General features: G+C 35.2%; 1 protein-coding gene across 3 annotated transcripts in view; it reads right to left on the bottom strand.

The window, feature by feature from the left end:
* TMEM144 (transmembrane protein 144) overlaps positions 1-21448 on the bottom strand; it is a 79921-nt gene that overhangs the window by 15584 nt on the left and 42889 nt on the right. For all 3 annotated transcript variants that reach the window (XR_013995204.1, XR_013995205.1, XM_081077574.1), the window contains 7 exons: positions 21271-21351; positions 17053-17134; positions 14538-14614; positions 11926-12044; positions 9368-9487; positions 8146-8243; positions 4283-4336 (listed from right to left, as the gene is read on the bottom strand). Coding sequence is in view for 1 of the 3 variants with exons in the window: in XM_081077574.1 (XP_080933700.1) it covers positions 4283-4336; positions 8146-8243; positions 9368-9487; positions 11926-12044; positions 14538-14614; positions 17053-17134; positions 21271-21351 (631 nt within the window). In the remaining 2 variants the exon portion in view is untranslated. The remainder of the gene's footprint in view (positions 1-4282; positions 4337-8145; positions 8244-9367; positions 9488-11925; positions 12045-14537; positions 14615-17052; positions 17135-21270; positions 21352-21448) is intronic.

Genomic DNA, 21448 nt, shown 5'->3' with positions numbered 1-21448 from the left:
AACAATAATGGTCCTCAATTGTAAGCATCTTACAACCTAATTATGTGACTATTTTGCTAAAGTCTCTATTTTGTTGTTTATGTAGACAGGAGAATAATGTTTTCAAGGAGTAAAATATTTTCCCCTTTACAGTTAATAATCTGCCTAAACTGCCTAGTCTCTTAGGAAAAAGATTGATTATATTTGGACAATAGCAATAGTTTTCCTTTGTTAATGCTAACATTCTCCATAAAGCAAAAAAAAAAAAAAATTATCTTGGATTTTTGAAACAGTTGATCAGATAAAAATCATTTCATTCTTTATCTAGGAGTAACTACTGACCTATAAATTGTTGTGGCAATAATTCCCTGCACTGGGATTAATGTAGACATACTGACGAAAGTGTGCTGAGAAAAATATAGTGGATATCCAGCTTCAAATAGCTAAATATAAAATTATAAAACAAACTTCCCAAAGAGGAACTGATATCAGATATAAGAGAACATCAGAAGTACAAAGCATCATCCAACTGGAGCACTGATAACATTAAAACTAAATAAAATCATTAAATTCTTTCATGCAAAAAGTGCTGAGATCTCAGCTTAAGTCCTTATTACACTAGGGTGTAGGTTTTTAAATACAGAGGGTGCCAAAAAAATGTATACACATTTTAAGAAAGGAAAACTGTTAAAATTGTAATACTCAATATATACCCATAACAAAAGATGAATACAAGTCACATTTGCCATCTGCAATTACGAAAGGTGCTCAAAGTGGTTACCATCAGTGTCCAGACACTTCTGATTATGGCGAACTACTGCTTGAGCAACCATGACCAAAGTGTCCACTTGCATACAGTTTTTGGCACCCCTGGTATATGTCTTCAAGGATTGCCTCAAGACGTAACTGATAGGGCCTAAAAGTCATACAGGTAAATGATTTGCTTTTTTTTGCTAGGATTTTTTGTTGTTTCTAAGAAAAATGATTTTTTTAAAATGCTGATAGAATTTGGTGTTCAGTGTTTAGTTGACAATTCTTTCTTAAACTAGCTGGCGTGTAAAGTATTTAAAACTTTCCTTGAGACTCAGGTTTCAAGAGACAATTAGGCATCTGTACTGAACGATAAATATCACTGGATACCCACTATGTTTTGGTTGTATATAGATTTGTAAGGTGTTTTTTGTTTTTTTTTTTAACTCTAGAAAGGTCAACAAAACTCACTCTACTATCAGATGGGCCCTCCCTCTCTTTATTTTTTACATACATACTTGGCCAAACTTTAGCACTCACTCTCAAAATTCCAGATACCTGGAATTCCATTGGGATTTTATAGGAATCATACTGAATGTCTTGAAGAGAACTGCTTAGTAACAATAATGAGTTTTTTCCATCAGGAATATAATGAGTCTCTCCATTTGTTTAGATTTTCATTTATGTCTGTGGGGACAGAGCCCCAGAGAGCAGTTTCCAGGCTCTCAGCCTCACGTGGAGGGGTGCTGGCTCAGGTAGTAGATGGCCGTCAGCTGTGGCTAGTTGGCAGTCAGCTGTAACCAGTGACCCATTGGCCACTAATATAACTGCCATGGCTTTGCTAGCAGAAAATGGGGACTAGTAAGAAGATGGTGGCTGAGCTAGCAAGAACAGATTGCAGAGAGGTGGATGCCGCCAGTGAGAATATACGACTCCCCTACTTATGGCTCCGTGGGTGTTCCTTTTTGGCCTCACCACATCCTGCTTCTTATGTGGGGAGCAGGAGCTGAGACCCTGCAGGCCGCCCCGCGTGACTCCCTGCATGACAATGTCCTTTTGTAAACTTTGCAGTAAAGTAAAAGATTTTATAAATGTAGCATAATTCTTTTTTTTTTTTAATTGGGAAATATTGGGGAATAGCGTGTTTTTCCAGGGCCCATCAGTTCCTTGTCGTTGTGCCCCCACCATCCCATGCAGGAACGGGCAACCTTGTTATTAAGAGCTTGCGCTCCAACTGAGCCATCTGGCGCCCCTTGGGAAGGTCAGCGGCAGGCAGCTCCTTGTATTCAATCTAGTTGTGGAGGGCGCAGCTTGTCGGCCCAGGTGGGAATCACCTGGTGGGAATCACTTGTTCAGAGCTCCCGCTCTAATCAACTGAGCCATCCGGCTGGCCCAATTATTTTCTTATATTTTATAATCTTTGTAGGCATTGATAGCATTTATTTTCCTATTTTTAATTGGTAATTGGTGGCTTATTGGAAAGTTATTGCTTTTATATTTTATCCTATATTTCAGCACCTTATTGGATTTTAAAATTACATTTCAGATCTTGGATCTCAAGATGTTCAAGCTGATTCTCTTAAATTTTTAGAGAAGATAACATATTTAAATGACGATTTTCTCATTTCCTCTTCCTATAGCTATTCCTCTTGTTTCTTAATTCTATCTAACCACACAGTCTAGGAGCTCTAGAAAACACTGAATAATGGCAATGATGGAGAAATCTTTGCCTTTCAACTTATAGAGAACTTTTTTTTTTCAGTTTTATTGAGGTGTAATTGATAGAGAATTCCTATGTTTCACATTAGTTATATATTTGCTATTGTTTTATGATAGATATCTTATATCATGTAAAGCTTCTATTTTCAGCTTTACTGAGAGGTTGTTTTCTTAATTAAAAACTCATTTTTAATTTTGGCAAATGCCTTTTGAATATATATCATCATATAGCTTTTCTCTGTTTATCTAATGTTAAATAAACTGCATTAATTAATTTGCACATTATGAACTATTCTCGCATTCCTGAACTAAATGCTACTTAGTCATGGCTTATCGTTCTTAAAAGTTCCTCTTCTGGTCTGAGCCATCTTTTTAAAGGTGTCTTTAAAAATTTTTTGTCTTTTAGTATCTTTTTAAGAGGACTCTGAAGAATTAACACTAGGTTCAATGGTTAGAGATTCTCTCAAGGGAGTTCTTGTATCTAAGAAAGAGAATTTTTAATTCAGTGTTATGACTATAGTAGTGAGCAAAATAATTTTCAAATGCTTTATAATAAATCTATTCTTAGTTTGTGCTTCATTATATCAATAATTGCAAATGAGCTCTGATCACTTGTAATTTTCTAAGGTTTCAGCATGATGTACTGAATAATACTCAATTCTTAAGTAGAAATCATTGTCCTTTGTGAGGCAGATGATATATCTGCAAAGAGATTTACAATGTGTTATGGACATAGAATTATTTTTTTTGTGGAAAGCAACCCTAACTAAAATAAATAGGAAACGTGTGGATGAAAGTAACTTATGGGTCTATAAATGTTTTACGTTGTCTTGTATATTTTTTAAAAAATTAAGATCATGGTCCAAATATCTTCTAAAAAAATGTATTTCACCTGAGAACCTTACTCATGTTATCAAATTATGGTTTTCTAAATCAAAACATTTCATTTAGAATGAATGAAATAAATGATCTTTTAAAATCTAAAAATTGAATAATCACTTGAAGGAACAGCCCAGGATACAGTTCACTTTATGGTTCCTGGAAATTAGCAACATCAGATCTTAGGACCAAGAATTATTTGCTATTACAACTGCATATTAAGACAAAAAATATTACATTGATAGTGTCTCTGGATTTGTATTATTTTTAGTAAAAACTATTACAAAATACTATTCACATATATATTCTTTAATTGAATACTTTTTCCACAAATAAAGGTAAATGGAAAAAATTCTAAAGCAATTTTTAATGAAAACTCTCTCTCTCTCTCTCTCTCTCTCTCTCTTTCACTATTTGCTTAATGCAATTTGAAATCACCATCAATTACACATGAAAAGGAAGAAGCAGTAATCACCAGTTACTGTACTGTTTTCCTATAAAGTTGCTGGTTTGATACGGAGGCCTGTGAGAGGCAGGAGAACCAACAAAAATATTGATTTCCAAATTCCATTTGCTTCAGGAATATTTTAATCTTTGGGATAAAAAAAATCTTTTATCTTGTTAATCTACCATATTTTACAGGAAATAAAATTTCCCTCTATCATATTTTATTAGGTTATGTAACTAAACTTCTTAAGGAAATAGAAAGTCAACAAAAGCATTTTTTTCATTGGGAGTTGGGGTGAAGAGAAACATGTTTCATAATAATTACATCTTTAATATTTTCTTTCCTAGTTAGGGATAATAACATTTTGAACATCTTGTCAAATCTATTCATATGTTTTCTTCTCCGGGCTTCGGAGTCACATGCTCTTTGCAGAAAATAACATAGTATTAAATACCTTTCTTACATGATATACACCTCTTTTGTAACTCTGCCATTTTTCGTACATACCTGTATTTCTTTAAACATGAAGATACCCCACATCGCAGCTACAAATCCTGGACCCTTAAAAAAAATAAGAACTTTAATTAAATTAGTTATTTTTCTGTGGCTGTACTGTATGTAAATATAATCAATTGGAGAGTGACCTACGTTTTAATCCAATAATTTCATACTAGAAAAGTAATATAACAATATTGTCCAGGGGAACTATTCATAATCTCAACCCTAACTCAATATTACGTTAAACTAAGTAGCATTAGGCAAAAAGTGTAGACTTTTTTTCATTTTTTTCTTTACAGTTCTTTTATTACTATTTGGATGATGCTAGAATATTTTGTGCCATAGAATGCTTATCTTTAATGTGATCTATTTGTAATAAAATATTTTAATAAGCAAATAATTTACTTTGTTCTAGTGAACTAGTTCCTTATGATTATGTAATACTAGAAATAGGATTAATAGGGAAAATTATGTAAGAACAAATTTATTACTTTCTTTGGCATGAGTCAATTTCAAAACTGAAGAAATTTTAGTATGTTTTTAGACTTGACAAATAATATGCATACGGAAGCAGCATGTACTTTAAATTTCTTTTAAAGACTGATACTATTGCACAGTAATCAATTATGTCAAACATTAAACTTTAATTAATATGAAAGGTAGTATGAGGAGAGAGAAAAACCACGTAAGGAAAAAATAAACAGTGGGTTCGTGAGCAGGAGAGAAAGAGGAATGAAATAAAACAGGATCAAAGGAAATGAAAAGAAAGAAACTGAGGGAAAAAGGATGATTCTGCAATTTGAAAACTTTAAGCTATTAAAGTTTATTAATTTTTTTAGCTGAGAGGGGAAAAAATGGGAATTTGGATTAATCGTGGTTTTTGTGGAGAAGGTGCATTGTGTCAGCATTTTTATGATTCCTTTTCAAGCTCTGCACAAACTCTGAAAGAGTTTCAAATAAACAATTCCAACATGTGTTTCCCCCTTCTCTGCTCTACCTGTCTACAGGACTGGGTCAACAAAGTTTGACTCCACTCCTGACATATGAGAAAAACAATAAAAATGCTCTCTGTTTATTAGCATTTGAAAAGTCCACATCAAAAGAGTCAGAGAGATAGGTCAAAAGAACTGTTATTTATCAATGACATAAGGTCCTAAACCTCAAAATCCAAACCAAACAAGAAGCTTGTGGGTCCTTTAGGCAAATCCATACCGACTTTGGACAGGATTGGTGAAAACAAAGAACAGGAGATATAATATTAATGTTGGCACGCTTGAGCCATCTTGAGAAGCTGAACCTTCTGGATAAGGTGATTCAGCTTTTAGACTTACAGGGAATACTTGGAGCAGCGGTAACAAGCCCTTTCTCATGTTATGTGCGTTTTACTTTTCTTTTCTCTTTGCTTTTTAGTTGAACATTATTTGCCAATGAACAATATAGGTGCTGCCTTCAAGAAACTCATAGTTTAGTCACCAATGGATGTGTCACAATTGGAAATATATCTACCTGGGAAAAACAGAGCTGCTGAGACTCAAAAAATGTACTTTTTTGATAATATAAGATTGACCATATTTTTAATTGTGGAAGCTGGTGATGGGTTTGTTTGAAATTTTCCATTAGAAAAAGTTTAAAAAATTCTAGCTCTACCAAAGATAAAATAAAAATAAATTTTTTTTTTTTTAAGATCTTTGAGGGTAGGGGCTGAATTTTTTTCTGCATGTGGATAAAGTTTTCTTGAATAGAGTAACAAAGCAAAACCAAGCAAGAACCTAGTGGCTATAAGGACCTCTTCCCCCATCTGCCAGAGCTATCTGCCCTTCCCAGGTTGCAATCCCCAAGCACTAGAGGAAGCTATACCTCATGGGGACAGAGTGAGGGGGGAGACATTGCTTATATCATAGTGGTTCAAGAATATTCTTTTGACAGGCAAATCTCAAAAGCCACAGTGACCATTCCCACTAACCCTCTGTCCGACATACCACAACTACCTCAGCAATTTATTTCCACTGAATTAGGCTTTAATGTTTTGCCCTGTCTTTACCATAACTTAATACAAGAAACAGTGGTTGGAAAACCATCTTGCTATCTACTATACATTTTTTGTAAATAATATTATTTATTGTTCAGTGTCTCTTGTAAAAGGCCCATATGATAAATTCTGTTAAGAATTTAAATGCTAGGAAATATGTGGTCTTTCCTGAGAAAATAGTATGTTATTAGTTAAAATAAATTAGCTACCCCAATTGTATTACCCCCTTTTCCAAGTGCAAAGCAAAACTTAATGTTTAATCACGTAACTACTTACACTTTGGGCTATTTGCTTCCTTTCTCATTATTTATAATAGTTTTGATTTTGTATTTCTATTTGTCTTGTATGGCTCAATTGTGTCTGTGTATTTTATGTAAAATTTTTTCAAACTTTTTAAAGAACCCACATTTCTTCAAGAATATAACATTTGTATCCCTAGTTGAGGAATATATCATACTGTACACTTTCGTCTGTAAATTTACTTTCAAGCATTTAACTGGTGAGCTTTATACCCATTTCCCACTATGTTTTCCTGTGCTATATGGTCACTTCTAGCGTTAAATATCCCTGAAATGATGAGAAACAAACATTTTTATGGAAAGGAATTTGGGTCCTTTGCCATTCCAATGATGAGGATTTAAACCTAAAAAAAAATTCCTTGTAATTTGTTTGATTTTAATACCATTTTTCCTCAGCAGAGATTAAGAATGTCAAAATGTGAGTTCTTTAAATCAAACAACTTTATTATTTGAATTCAGTTGTCATTTAAAGCCAACAATTTTATGAACACAGTAGAACTATCAAAAATATACTTTTTTGAAACCCAACATTTACTTGTATACTAAAATTTAAGGATGGCTGAAATTTTTATGTGTTTTAGCCTAGATAATCTGTTTTTTACATATCAATTTTGTATGTTTGAACAGGTGTGCTGTCCAAAATATTTTCGGCAAATTTTGTTTACGATGGTGATTTAAGAAGCAAGGGACGCAGGTCAATAACTGGTCAGCAATCTAACATCTCTGGAGTAGACATAAGAGTCCATTAACGCAGTTAATTCCTGTGTGTACATCAGTCCTAGTACCATAATGAAACGGAAACAAATTCTAAATTGGATTCCATACGGATGGCAAAAAGTAGTACTGCGCACTGTACTTAGAAGCCGTGAGACTCCCACTGGCTTTTTCACTTTAGACAGTGCTCTCAGCAAGTACACCAATTTTCTCATCATCAAAGTGGGGATATCCTACCAATACTAGTTCTGCCTATGTCTAAAGAAATGTTTTTGTTTTTCTGTTACCGAACTATGTGCTACATAATTGGTACTTAAAAAAGTCAGATGAATCAAATTGTATTGTAATGCCACAATAAATGGCATTCTCCAGAGACAATACTTTGCTTTAGCACTTTCTGAAAGATACTGAAGTCATATATGAAGAGGAGGATGAAGTACTTTATGTCTTACAAGGTTGTCATGAGATTCAAGTGTGATAATAGACACTAAAGCACTTTCATATGTCTAAACTGGTATCTAGAGGTGGGTGTTGTTATAAATAGCAAATTATGATGTATCCAAAATAACATTAGGTAAAATGACCAACCAAAAACTGCGAGGATGTCAAAGATTAACAAACCTGCTAAAATGAAGCCAGCAATGTTCTCTTAGCGATCAAGAGCGTTTGGGGCTCTCAGTTTATCTGCAAGAATCTATTACACTACTTGTCCTCCTTAAAAAAAAAAAATCAAACTCCATAAAAGCCTCCAGTGATTCACTAAGAATCCTTCAGAAAAATTAGATTTCATTTTAAAAACACAAATTTAGAAAAACAATTCAGCTACTCACAGAGGTGATTATTGGAAAACTGACCACAGCGCTGAGAGTATAATTAGCTATGAACCAACAACAGGTAGCTATTGCCCAGAGACCTCCTGACAGGAATCCTGAAACACACACAAACATCACACGTTTACAAGCCATGTTCTTCTCCTGAAAAATTCACCTCTAGCTCTAGCAGGAATGTTCAAGTACACATAGCAACACATTCCTGTCCAATGTTGTTGTCTGACATGGATTTTGGAGTTATGCTTTATGATCATTTTGGAAATCAAATGATTTCTCTGCCCTTGACTGCTGTGGGTCTAATTATTAATAATTTTTCACATTAAAAAAAATTTATTTTGTTGACATTAAATAAAGTACCCAATGTAGTAATTGAGGTAACGATTGAGTAGTGGAGAGAGACATAGGGAGAATATTGGATCTGAACATGATGTGCAAAAACCATTTACTCTAAACCATGAACCTAAAAATAGGCGAAATTCAGAAGGATGCCTATAGCTAAGGAAAAACCGAAACAAAAGGAACAAAAAGCTCCTAGAATTTGAAAGAAAATACCAGCTAAAAATTACAGAAGAATTTAGCTAAGCCTTCAATAAATATTCTGCCATTTTCTCTAATGGTACAGTGGTATAGTGGCACACTTGGGCTTAAATGCATCAGGCATCAAAATGCTGACATATGCTTTATTTTGTTCTACAAAAAGTTTTACTGTGGACCTGTATTCCAAATTGAATTATAGCAAACTCCGAAATAAGTGAGAAACTATATAATTTTTACTTGTTTTTTTTTAAGAGTCAGAGGACTCTGACTTTTATTTATTTTTATTTTTTTCCTTTTTCTTTTTTTAATCTCCTCTTTTTTTTTTGACTCTGACTTTTAATATGAATCCTTAGACAGTGAAGAAGAAATAATGAAGTCTGATGCTCAATACACAAGATGTTTTGGCATAGGAAATGATCTCAGATTCATTGTTCAAGTTTTAGGTTCTATAATAATGGCTGGCACTTCACATCCAATTTCATGGTTTTTAAATCCTTCAAATTTGGTGAACTGGGCCAATGCAATTAAGGGAATAAATACACACACACAAACACACACACACACACACACACACACACACACAGGATGGTTTGGTTTACAGAAGACTATTAGGTTATTCAAGTTAAGTGAGGAGAGAATGATACATTTACAGAGTAAGAAGATTTTATGTAGTAAATGTTCTTACCTGGCAAGACTGCTTCAGGATATAGTCTAGGATTATTTTTCATGGTTATACAGTAGGCCAGAAAGTAGACTGTACTTGTAAGAAAGATGCCGCTGGAGTGTGCAAAAACATAGTCTAAATCTGAAAATACAGATTATAAAACTCTAAGTGTACAATTTTAGTCATTTCAAATGTATTTAGAGTTCTAAAATAAAACAAACAGATCAAAATTAACCTTAAAAGTAAAGAAGCTATTATATCACCCTTGTTTTGTACATACTGTTCATTGTATAGAATTTTAATTAACATTTTTAAAACCTGAAAATATTAAGTAGTAAATTAGTTACTATAATATAATCAATCTAAACGGCTGGCTTTTATGATTATCTTGGAAAGCTAAATAAGAAACAAGAAACATTATGTGAATATAATGTTAATGTCTCCCTTGTAAGAATAGGTATTCAGACCTAATTTCACTAAGGACTACAGCAATTATAGTAAATCTCCAAGCAGGCTGTAGTGAGAGGGGGGTGTGAAAAATTTGGGGGGCTGCTAATTTTATATATTTTATTGACCAATCTGGACACCAGCATCTCTGTTGCAGATGACTGCTATACAGAAGGATATTTAGAAAGTTTTCCCAATGAGGGTTTTATTCAGTTTATTATTATAAACCTAATTACACAAGGGAGTTAACACATTATGGTGGGCCAATGTCTAAGAAACCCCAACGCCACTGACTGTTCAAGCAGGTGGTACTTTGACCATACGGATGTGTGTACTAGAGGTACTGGCTGGGGAGACCACTTTGGACTCAGTGTTTCTCTGAACTAAATTTTGGACAGAAGAATGGCCACATTTAAGGAGGAAAGCTTGAAGGCCAAAGAGTTTATCTAATCTTCTGAAATCCTAAATCCTACTTCTGGATCAGATAAGAACAACATATCCACTTATGGACCACCACAAAAGGCAGCATAACATAGTGATTTCAAGCCCAGATCACCTGGTGGGATCCTCAATCCACTACCTGCTAACTTTGACTTGGGCAAATGACCTAATCTCTCTCTGTCTTAATTTTTTTCAGTTATAAAATATTAATAATGATATTCAACCAGTAACATTGCCATGAAGATCAACTGAGTTATTATTTACTGTGCTCGAGTACAGTGCCTATCATAGAACACGTACTATTTATGTGTCTGTTAAGTGAATGAAATAAAAAATTATGCCCTTGTAGAATTATTTTTGAATAAATTGGAATGAAGTGTGTTCCTATTAGACTACATTTGAGTTATCATAAGAAAGATCCCTGAGAACTGATTGTACTATTTATGCAAAGAGATGGTTGAGGACATTGTCTGTTACATTCCAGTACCAAGAACAATTGTAGTGCTGATCAATTAGTTGTTTTTAATCTTGCATTTCTAAATTGTGGGACTAGTGTGATTTCCCTGTGGCTATAAGAAATCTTAGAATCAAATTTGTGGCTCATTTCTAGCAAGTGTACAAGTGTAGTACAGTTTTTAGACTCACTACTGGTTTTGTTTTATTTTTTTCACCCTTGTTTTTCTTTCTCTTTTAATTTATTCTATGTTATTCAATTTTATTAGTTTTTATCCTTTAAACATTAAAAGAATAAAACTACAAAAAATATTTCTATAAAATCTTAATAAAAAGAGAGAGAAGATAATTAAAGGTTTGAGTACTGTTTGTGGAGCTGAATGTAAAAAGGAAGAAAGAATGACTATGACAACTACTCAGAGTCTATCCACTCATTTAAAGCTGAGTTAAAAACCCAGCATTTTCATCAATCTTTCTCTAATGATTGTTGCCCAAACTTCGCCCTTATATGAACATACATCACATTAATTTTCTGTACCATTCAATTTAGAACTTTATTAACCATGATCTCTTTTTTTTTATCATTGGGTGTAAAACATATTTCAACATAATTATAGGACCTCTGGAGTTGGCCCTTTTCCATCTCATTTTGAGCCTACACAAAGCTATTGCACATAGTGTTGAGTTTAGGCCTGAGAGATTAATTTTATCACTAGAAACTGAGATAATTAGGAAACATTATGATGGGCCTTTCAGTGCATCACCCTGTGCTTGAAAAATAATATCTTCTGACTAACTAGGATATACTTTGACCTTTAGGAAGTCTATAGTTTGACCTTTACTTGACTTTAAAGTACTGTGTACTGCACTTTAGCTTTTTTTTTTTTTTAAGAGAAGAATACATATTTTCCTAGAGATCATCTAACGGGAAAATAATCTCCAAATCTTAAACTTACACTTTCCAGTGTAAAGCTGGAAACCATGTGTTAAGACCCAAGTGGCTGAAATGAATCCTGACTAAACTTGAATATATTTGTATGTTAAAGAGCACATGAATATACTCAAACAGTCCTTTGTTATTTTTAGTCTTCTGTGCCTTTCTAATTCACCGCTGACAATGAAAAAGTGAGATCAAATCGATGTACAAATATTTATGGTGATCACGTTCTTTTTATATTCTTAAGCAGAAAAGCAGGTATTGAGTTTATTTGTACAGTAAAATAACTTTTTACTCTCACCATACTGGCTTGCCCCTGTATATATACTATCATTTCTTTTGCTGTGGTCCTTGATATAAATGATTGGCACAAATGTGGATCCATAGAGTATTCCAGATATCACCGCAAGACTGCAGCCCCTTAAAAAAACACACACACAAATAAATCACTAATAATCTTGGCCCTAAGCAATATTTCTGACACACACATGGAATCATAACTAAAGCATGCTTCAAAATGTAATTCACAATTATGCAGAAACCGCCCATCTATCTCAAGCTCTGTGACTGGCAGAGGTCAAAGAAATGCCCTACAGTGTCAAAGTGCCATCAGGACGCAAATGCAGCTTAGGTCCACATGTTTGGAGCTCACATGATTTACAGCAGTTATAACAGAGTGTCAATATAAATTGTCATTACGTAGATGGGAATATTTCTATCGTATTATACAATCTCCATAAATAAACTTGGCTCCCTAATGAAACTATGAAGTATTTGTGGACTGACTACGCCCTATGCTTCTTTTTAAAAACACTCTATTAATATCTAGCACAGGGCTCGGACAGGCCTTAGCTGTCCTGCTAAACACAAATTTGTTCAAAAACAACTATTGAGATCTATTGACTTGCCTATGTCTTCATTGACTTTGAAGAAGAGTGTTGATTTAATAAAATGATCTGGATATTTAAGGTAAAACATTACTTTTTGTAAGAGGGAAATGCTTCATTTTTAAGTACTGGGTTCACGTTGACTCCTCAGGCTTGGGTTATATCTTATATCTGCATGAAACCAGCAACTCCGATGATTTTGGGATGGTGGTGATTAATACAAAAGGTGGCCAAAAAAAGTACACATTTTAAGAGATGTTATCTATGTATTACTTTTTCTTTTTTCTTTTTTTAAATTAAAGTTTATTGGGGTGACAAGTGTTAGTAAAGTTACATAGGTTTCAGGTGTACAATATTGTATTACATCATCTATAAATGACATTGTGTGTTCACCACCCAGAGTCAGTTCTCTTTCCATCACCATATATTTACTCTCCTCTACCACCCCCCTCACTCCCTACCCTCTGGTAACCACTACACTATTGTCTGTCTATAAATTTTTGTTTCGTCATTTGTTTGTCTTGTTCTACACTTATATTTCACTGACATTTCACATGTGCGTGAAATCATATGCTGCTTGATTTTTTCTGTCTGACTTATTTCACTCAGCATGATAATCTCAAAAATTGAATTGCGGTAGCAATGTGTAGTATGACGTTCACTCAAAAGATAATCAAATGAATGCTAGTGTCATTCATTAATTACAATTTTAATACAGTTTTTTCCTTTCTTAAAATGTGTATACATTTTTTTGGCACCTATATTTTGGAACAGTCCCTTTACCTTCTTAATACAAAAAGATAATGGCATGAAACAGAAAAGAGTTTTAGGAGAAAAACATTTCTTTCCAAACTGAAAAGCCAATTCTTAAAGTCTATTTTAGTAGTGTTTTCAGGAATATAAAACTGTAGGAACTCACAGGGCCAACTCAGCAATGGGTTCTATTCACAGAGGACACCCCAGGTTCTCTGGGACCTCACAGTCCCAGAGAAGTGTCCCAAACACAGACCAGGCAAATACAGTAAGTCTGGCTAATCATGAGGTGACTAAAAATGTGTTACTAACAAATACTCCCTTAATAAAGGAGATCCTTTGTGAAAAAATGTTTTGTTTGAGAGATCTGTTTTATTCTGAAACAAGCATAGTATCATATTTACTTCTTCCAAAGCTTCTCTGTTTGTGAGTTCATTCTTTCATTCATTCATTCATTCAATTTATTCAAGTATTTATTGGGTATTTATTATGTACCAGGCACTACTCCTTTTCCACTGTGAAGACACTGTGTATACCCACAGAGGAAATGCTTTATATTCTTGAGGCAAAAAATGATGTCATCACATAAAATCCAAAACAGCTATTAATTATAAAATGGAAGCTACATTCTATTACGTATTTTCATATTTCTTTGCCACCTCCCCAAACTCTTGAATATAGGAACCAGTGTTGAGCCTAAGTATACTAGTCTTTAGGTAGGGGTGTGTGTGTGTGTGTGTGTGTGTGTGTGTGTGTGTGTGTGTGTGTGTGTGTGTATGTGTAGGTTAGAACCTACATGGAAACAAAATATTTTATATTTGAAAATGAATATCTTGGGATTATAAAATTACCTAACACACAAGTGGAAAGATTTCCAGTGGAAGGTGGGTATCCCAGGCAGTGTAGTACTAGAGAAGCATGTTGCCTCATTTGATTGTGATTTCTTAGAGCATTCTGGTCATTATACTCTGTGGCCTATATTATAGTCCTCTTTACTTTAGGTACAAAAGTCCTGCCAAGTAAGATTTGTAACTTCCTTCTGTCAGCTACTTATTGGCTAGAAATACTGCAGTGGCTTAGGACTTTTTTGAAGCACTGCGTCAAAGGACCTCTGTACCTAAAAACTCAACAGGGGACAAGAAAATCTCCACCATGGAGCTAAGAAAGTCAAAGCTTGTGTTAGCATTTTCTTCCTGAACTCATAGGAGTACAGCTTCACTCTGGTAACACCTGCTTTAACCAAATATGAAATAATAACAGAACCTCTCCTTACACGATGCGGGATTGCACTGCAGAAAGTTTATCCACCCAGGAATCACCAGGACAGGGCTCTTGAGTTTTGTTGAACACCTATTGAAAATGTTGGCACAAACCAAAACAAAAACAGCATTCAATTGATAATCACACTGGTAACAAATAGATTTTTCAGTGTTTTTCTCTACTCTTTCAAAAACACTTTAAAGTATAAACATGTTACACTATGTGTTCTGATTATGTGAATATCTCTATACTCAAATATTTCTGATTGTATTCCTCTTTAATTCAGAACAGTTTGGCAGTTGGTAAATTCTCCGTGTAAATTTTTTACAGTTTTAATATACAGCTATTTTGATACGCCTGTCAAAATTAATAGAAGTTGTTAATGCTTATGTTTCATTTGCATATTTTAATAATCTGGAAAGAAATGAGAACGAAGGAAAATTCAGACTATTCTACTGTGGACCACCTTAGGTCAATAAGCATATTTTTATTCAGAATTCTTTTTAATTGAATTAGTTAAAAAAATATTTCCAGCCCAAGATTAGGCAGATATTCTAAGCAGATAAAGTATGAGCAAATTCATAATATTTCTATTATTATATGTAATCATCTTTCCCTCTTAGCTGAAGTTTCTTGATGTTATAATCGTACTGTTTTTGTAAGTTTGAATTCTTTGTCATGTGCTAAGTCAAGTTTTCCTTTGGCGATAACTGAGGAACTCGTGATAGATGGTTGCATACTAACCAATCATGCTATTTCTCCATCTTTAAACTTGGTTTACTTGTATCCTTCCATCTTGCCTAGAAAAAAATCTCGCCTACTACTGTGTTTCCCTGAAAATAAGACCTAGCCGGACAATCAGTTCTAATGCATCTTTTGGAGCAAAACTTAATATAAGACCTGGTCTTATTTTACTATAAGACTGGGTATAATATAATATAATATAATATAATATAATATAATATCAGGTCTGATATTAATTTTTGCTCCAAAAGATGCATTAGAGTTGATTGTCCAGCTAGATCTTATTTTCGGGGAAACAGGGTATGTATCTTTACCAAGTTGCATTTAAGTTATTATATTATTATTTTTTTTTTGTTTAATTGTTTGAAGGGTGGTTGGTTAGGAAACCTCCTGGATCCCTAAAGAAGGAAGGCACATCAGATACCATCTCTCAACGCCAACTCCTCCATTCTCCCTGAAACATTTCCATGATTAGAGATGCCTGTGAAATTATAAGTCTCTTTTCTCTTACACTTAAGCTAATTAATATTTAACTTTAGTGTCAGTTTCACTGAGGTTTCAGTCACCTTAGCTGATAAGAGTTTTGATAGGAGTAGAAGGAAGGGAGAAGATTAATTTTGAAGTAAAGAGTAGAGGCAGCACCTTCCAGGGAAACAGTACTTTAGTGGGGGTGTGGGCCGCTGGATTCAGAGGTCAGCTGGATAGCCCTGGGCCCACGGCAGGGAGAAGAGATACCTGTAGGAAGGACTAGAGTCTGGGCTCACGACAGTGGGGGTTTGCCCTCTAATCACTTTTGTATATGTAGCCTCTGCATTTGTGCTGTGTCACATCTTTTAAATGTTGTCCCTGTTTAATCTAGATTTGCTATTCCAGACTAATTTAGGTTCATCAAAGTCAAAACAGTCACTCCTTACATATTTCCTGTCTTTACCTTTGAGTGGAACAGGATAAAGCAGAAAAGAGAAATAGGAAGAAGGTCAAGTCCAATTCCTACTTTCATATGACTTGGTTTACCCTTTCATTGGCTTTCTCTGATCTATTTCCCCCCGTCCTTCTTAGGTCTACTTGAAAACCTCCTTTCTTCTCCTTCCTAAAGTAACTTTCATATTCCTCTATAATATTCAGGGTTCTTCTATTGTGGAAATCCTTAAATCATTCCAAAATATGGGCTTGAATATACATCTCCTAGTAGGGATCTACTCAATGAAAATAGACCTCTGTGTTAATTGAGAAACTTTCCTGTGGAAATATTGATAGATTATTACACAGACCTGTTAGTAGGAGAAGGATCTCAAGGTGTGGACCACTCTTACTGAATACTGGTCTTGCTACATGTGAAAATGTAGCACGGTATTTTGCAGATGCAGTTGTTAACAGGATGAGCTCGACAGGAGCTCAACCTGATTAAGTGTAGCCAGCTGCAAAGAAGACATTAATGTGTAATTAACCAAATAGTGTATACAAGCAATGGCTAAGCCTCTCTTCTGGGAACCAGAGGTGTAGGTGTATATCTTGTCTCCTTTACTTGCTGCAAGTAGAAAACTACCTCACAACAACGACGTTGCATTCTTGAATAGAACACCCCAAGCAGTGAACCCCTTGAGCTCGGTAACAGACCTCGCCATAACACTCATGCTAAGACATTTGAGATAGCACTGACTAGAAATACATACATATACACACGTGCACCCTCCCCACCTTCTCATCTTTGTTTGAAATCAATGCATTTTCCTTTTATCTTAATTTTATATTTCAAATCAAGTTGCCTTTCATATTATACTCACATGCTCTGTCATTTGTGGTGTGGTGTCCACAGAGCACGTGTTACTTGGTATTTCACTTTTGATGAACAAAAATATGAAAGCACTGTAAAGAAAATAAATGTTAGTGATATTTACCATAACCCTGGTTCATATCAAGTTGCCTGAATGTTAAGAAAAAACAGCTTAAATCAAATCCTACTGATATGATGATTACTTTAAAACTGCCTTTTCATTGGTCCTGCCATTTCTACACAACAGACACTTTCTTTGACGTCTCCTATTGGCCTTAATTGCAGCAGGTTAGAAGCTAAACTCATTAGCTTCCCCCCACCTCCCAAATCAGCTCTTTCTACTGATTTTCTCATTTTAGTCAATGGCTCCATCTTTTTATTCCTGCTTAACCCTGGAATCACAAGGTAAAAGAACACAAATGAAAAACTACTTCTCACCTATTAGATTGAAAACTCCCAAAAGTTTAACAGCATCCTCCGTTGAAGAACTCAAGGAGACAGGTGAGTGCAGAATTGTGCATACCCCATGAACGAGACTCCAGGGCCATCTTCCAAAACCACAGGTGTGTCCACTCCTGACCTTACCAATCCGTTCCAGTACACCCACACTCAGGTGTGGTGACCTTCATGGTCACACAGTGGAATGCTATGCAGGTATAAGAAAGGAGTGAGGATGCCCTCTATGCTCTGATATGCGAAGATCTCCAGAGTATATTTTAAGAGATAAAAACACATGCATAAGCCTAATGACTTTCCCCCTTCAACATCTCTCTCATAATGCACTGTCTATTTACGTCCAGTATCTTTGTAGCAAATGCCTCACTCTTGACTATTGAACCATGCAAATATGTTAAAAATGTGTTACAATAGTAAATTAACTTAAGAAAATGAACAAGTTTGATATACTTTTGACATTCTTTTTTGAATGCATTTGCATGGTTCAAATGTTACAATGATATAAGTTTTCAAAGTATATACGAGCCTGAAATAGTGTAAGGTAGCTAAGTGTGGAATGGGGCATATAATATCTTTCAAATAAAAATGAAGTATTTCCTAGTTCAGTCTCTTACTTGCTGAAAGGTGCCAGGAAGAAGGTTTGAACCTGTCACTGTGGAGGACATGCGAGGTGAAGGAGACAAATTTATTCTGAATCGAATGGGGAGCCTTCGAAAGTTCATAAGTAGAAGAGGGATGGCCTGATTTGATAGCAGATACAAGCAGGTCATACTGGCAAAAGGAAAGACTGTAACTAGGAAAATTAGATGGGAGATTTTTATAATTGTATTCCGGTAGGTAAGGTAGTAAGGGACTAAGGGACAGGAGAAGAAGTTGTGATGTATTCAGAAATAATTTTACAGGATTAGATAAGATGGTGTACAAAAGGAAAAAAAAATCAAGATGACTTAGGTTCTGAATTTGAATAACTGTGGCTAATACCTCTATGAAGAGAGGGAATGCAGGAAGAGGAATTGGTTTGAAGGGAAGGGTAAAGTCAGAAGAGTAATTTGTTTGGGAAACATGCAAGGCAAAGAGAAAGGAACTAGTGTTTACAGAGTGCTGACCTGTGTCTGTCCCACCAGGGTCCCCAGAACATGTGACTTCATCTCAGACAGAGTGGGGGATGCCTGGGGGCCTCTATGCAGAGACGTCTAGCCTGGACTGTAGTTAGATGTAAGGACCATGGCTCGGAAGAAAAGTAATGGCTAGAAAGAAAGATTTGAGTTTCCTCACAATACAACTCTCCAGAGAAAGCAAGTTAAGTGAGAAGACAAAAGAATAGAGAGCAGACTCAAGGAAAATCCAGAGCTTTTTATACACTCCGACTCCTGGATCGCCATGAAAGCACGTTTAGGAGAGTGTCCTGGACAGGGTTTCTTGGTGGCAGCTTTACTTCCTGAACCATGGGACTTAGAAGACTGAAAACTACATTTCTCTCAAACTGTATTGGCAGCTAGGTTTTGCCAATGGGAGGCATATGCACGACATTAAAAGATGGGAGATACCATTTTGTTTTGGTGATTGTTTTACCATGTTTCCCTGAAATTAAGACCGGGTCTTATATTAATTTTTGCTCCAAACAAGGCATTAGGGCATACTTTGAGGGGATGTCTTATTTTTTCATGTACAACAATCTACATTTATTCAAATACAGTCATGTCATCTTCTTCTGGAACATCATCAAAACGTACTAAATGCATCCATCTGGCTGACGATCTTCACTGGGGTTTGTTTTCAGGGTAGGTCTTATTTTTGGGGAAACACGGTAGTAATTTCAGCAGCAGTGGTCACTCGATCACTGGGGCAGAAGCAATTGTTCCAGCAGTGCCAGCCAAAGTGTGGGCTTCAAGGTGTAGGGCGGTGCCCCTTTCCTCCTTTTGCTCCTTTGGGCCTTTGACACTTTTGTGAACAATTCTTTGTGTTAAATCCTCTGCTGTTTAAAATACCTGGGCGGTTTTGGGTGTAGAGACTGACTGATACTTACCTTACATATCATATAGAGATGATGTACCCCGTCCTTTAAAAATTGGATTGTACATAGGATACGAGTAATGATTTCAATTTTAAAAAGAAGAGCAACTTCGTAAACCAATGTAGCTGTATTCCAAGTTTCCTTATACTGACCATAAATAAAACTCCAGGCTTAGTCAGTGAATGCCCTTCAGAACAAACTGATTTAACTGAGTTAAAATAATGAAATGAAAGGTTCCAGAAATTCTTCTCAGTAAAGAATCATAAAAGGGAGTTGGGGTGCACTCCAGGAAGAGACCATTGCATTTCCCTGCCACAAACCAAGCTCCAAACCAAGCTGCGTGAGTCCCCAGGTGCACTGACTAGTTTACCCTGGAGTTTGACAACACATACCCAAAGGGGATACAGTAATTGAACATGAAATAATTATTAATAAAAACTAATAGTATAATGAAAATTATCCGGCATATAGAACATTAGCCATGCGCCTAGCACTATTACAAAGCACTTAACATATTTTATTTGATTTAATCCTCAACACATCTTATGAGGCTGGTAGTTATTATCTCCGGATGAACAAATCAAAGCTTGGAGAATGAAGTGATTTGCCCAAGGTATAAGTGGTAGAACGTGAATAATTTGTAATTTTAGAGAATGTACACTCTCTAAGAAGAAATAGGAAAAAAAACAATGCCTGATGGACTGGGTAAATTGGCATTAAATTACGATTAAATCAAAACTAAGGCATGCTACATTACAATTTTTGGGTGTAAAGAAATTGTTTTTCAGAGAGCTGTTTAAAGCTAGAATGCTCTGTGAATTGTACAAAATACATAAAATTGCCTCTGACCAAAAATGTCAGGAATCTGCTATTTTAGAATAATCTATGTTATTTGTTCTCCAATTGGCCTGGAACCACTCTCTAAGGCAACATTTCAATGACAAAGAGATTGTTCCTGAATGTGGTTAGGGAAAAGCTATCATTGCAGGAGGAAGAGAAATACCGTATTTTTCCCCTGAAGAATAAAAAAGTACTAAAATCTTTCCAGGCAGTGCTATTCATTTTGTGAAGCATGGACAGGGAATATAAATGGAGTCTAGAGAGGAAAGGGGACTGAATTTAAGGTGACCTAATTTCTGTTACATTTATATTGACTGAACACTGACATACAGAGATTCAAAGTCATTTTCATCCTCATTTATATAGTGCACACAACTAGACACAGACATCCAAAAATAGGTATATATGAGTGTGTGTTTTCATAGGTGAGAGAGTAGTTATCTAACTGGGTTAAGAAGATTTGAATGAGGTGACAGAAAAGTGGAAACTGGGTGGCAAAGAGTGAGTAATAAGAACAGAGAATCAACGGCTATTCCAGGGGCGTCAGGAAGAAAGCACATTGACTTACATGACATTTTTCAGTTTACAAAATACTGTAATGTGCTGTGTAATTCTAATGTATGAGCCTTGTATTATGTTTTTCTAAATATTACAGATAATGAAATGAGCTTCAAAGGAGCTAAATGATTTTCCCAAGGTCTTAGAGGTTTGGAGAGCTGCAGCTTGGACTCCTCACCCTAGAGCTGGCACTTTTTGTCCTCTAAAGCCAGGTCTGTCAATGTAAATGAAGAATCTTAGGCAAAATCAGGACAGTTTTATGAAATGTGGGGTGTTTTTTAAAAAATGTAAGCACATCAGGATCTTTAAAAAGCATTCGAAATGTTAAGAACAGCTGAAATATCAGAAATGGCTACATACCTTACTACTGAGAGCCCAGCTCCAAAGTAATTTAGCAGTGGTTTTGATACTTCTTCAGCATCCATTCCAAACCAGCCAAACCTGGAAACGGACAAAGTCACATCAAGTGGATACTGTTGAAAATGTGTTCATCAGGTGTTTAAGGGCATCAATTCAGGGTCAGATTCCCAGGTTCCAA

Source organism: Rhinolophus hipposideros, assembly GCF_964194185.1.
Source record: "Rhinolophus hipposideros genome assembly, chromosome: 16".
In the NCBI taxonomy this organism is placed as follows: Eukaryota; Metazoa; Chordata; class Mammalia; order Chiroptera; family Rhinolophidae; genus Rhinolophus; species Rhinolophus hipposideros.
This window is presented reverse-complemented; position numbering and strand designations above follow the sequence as displayed.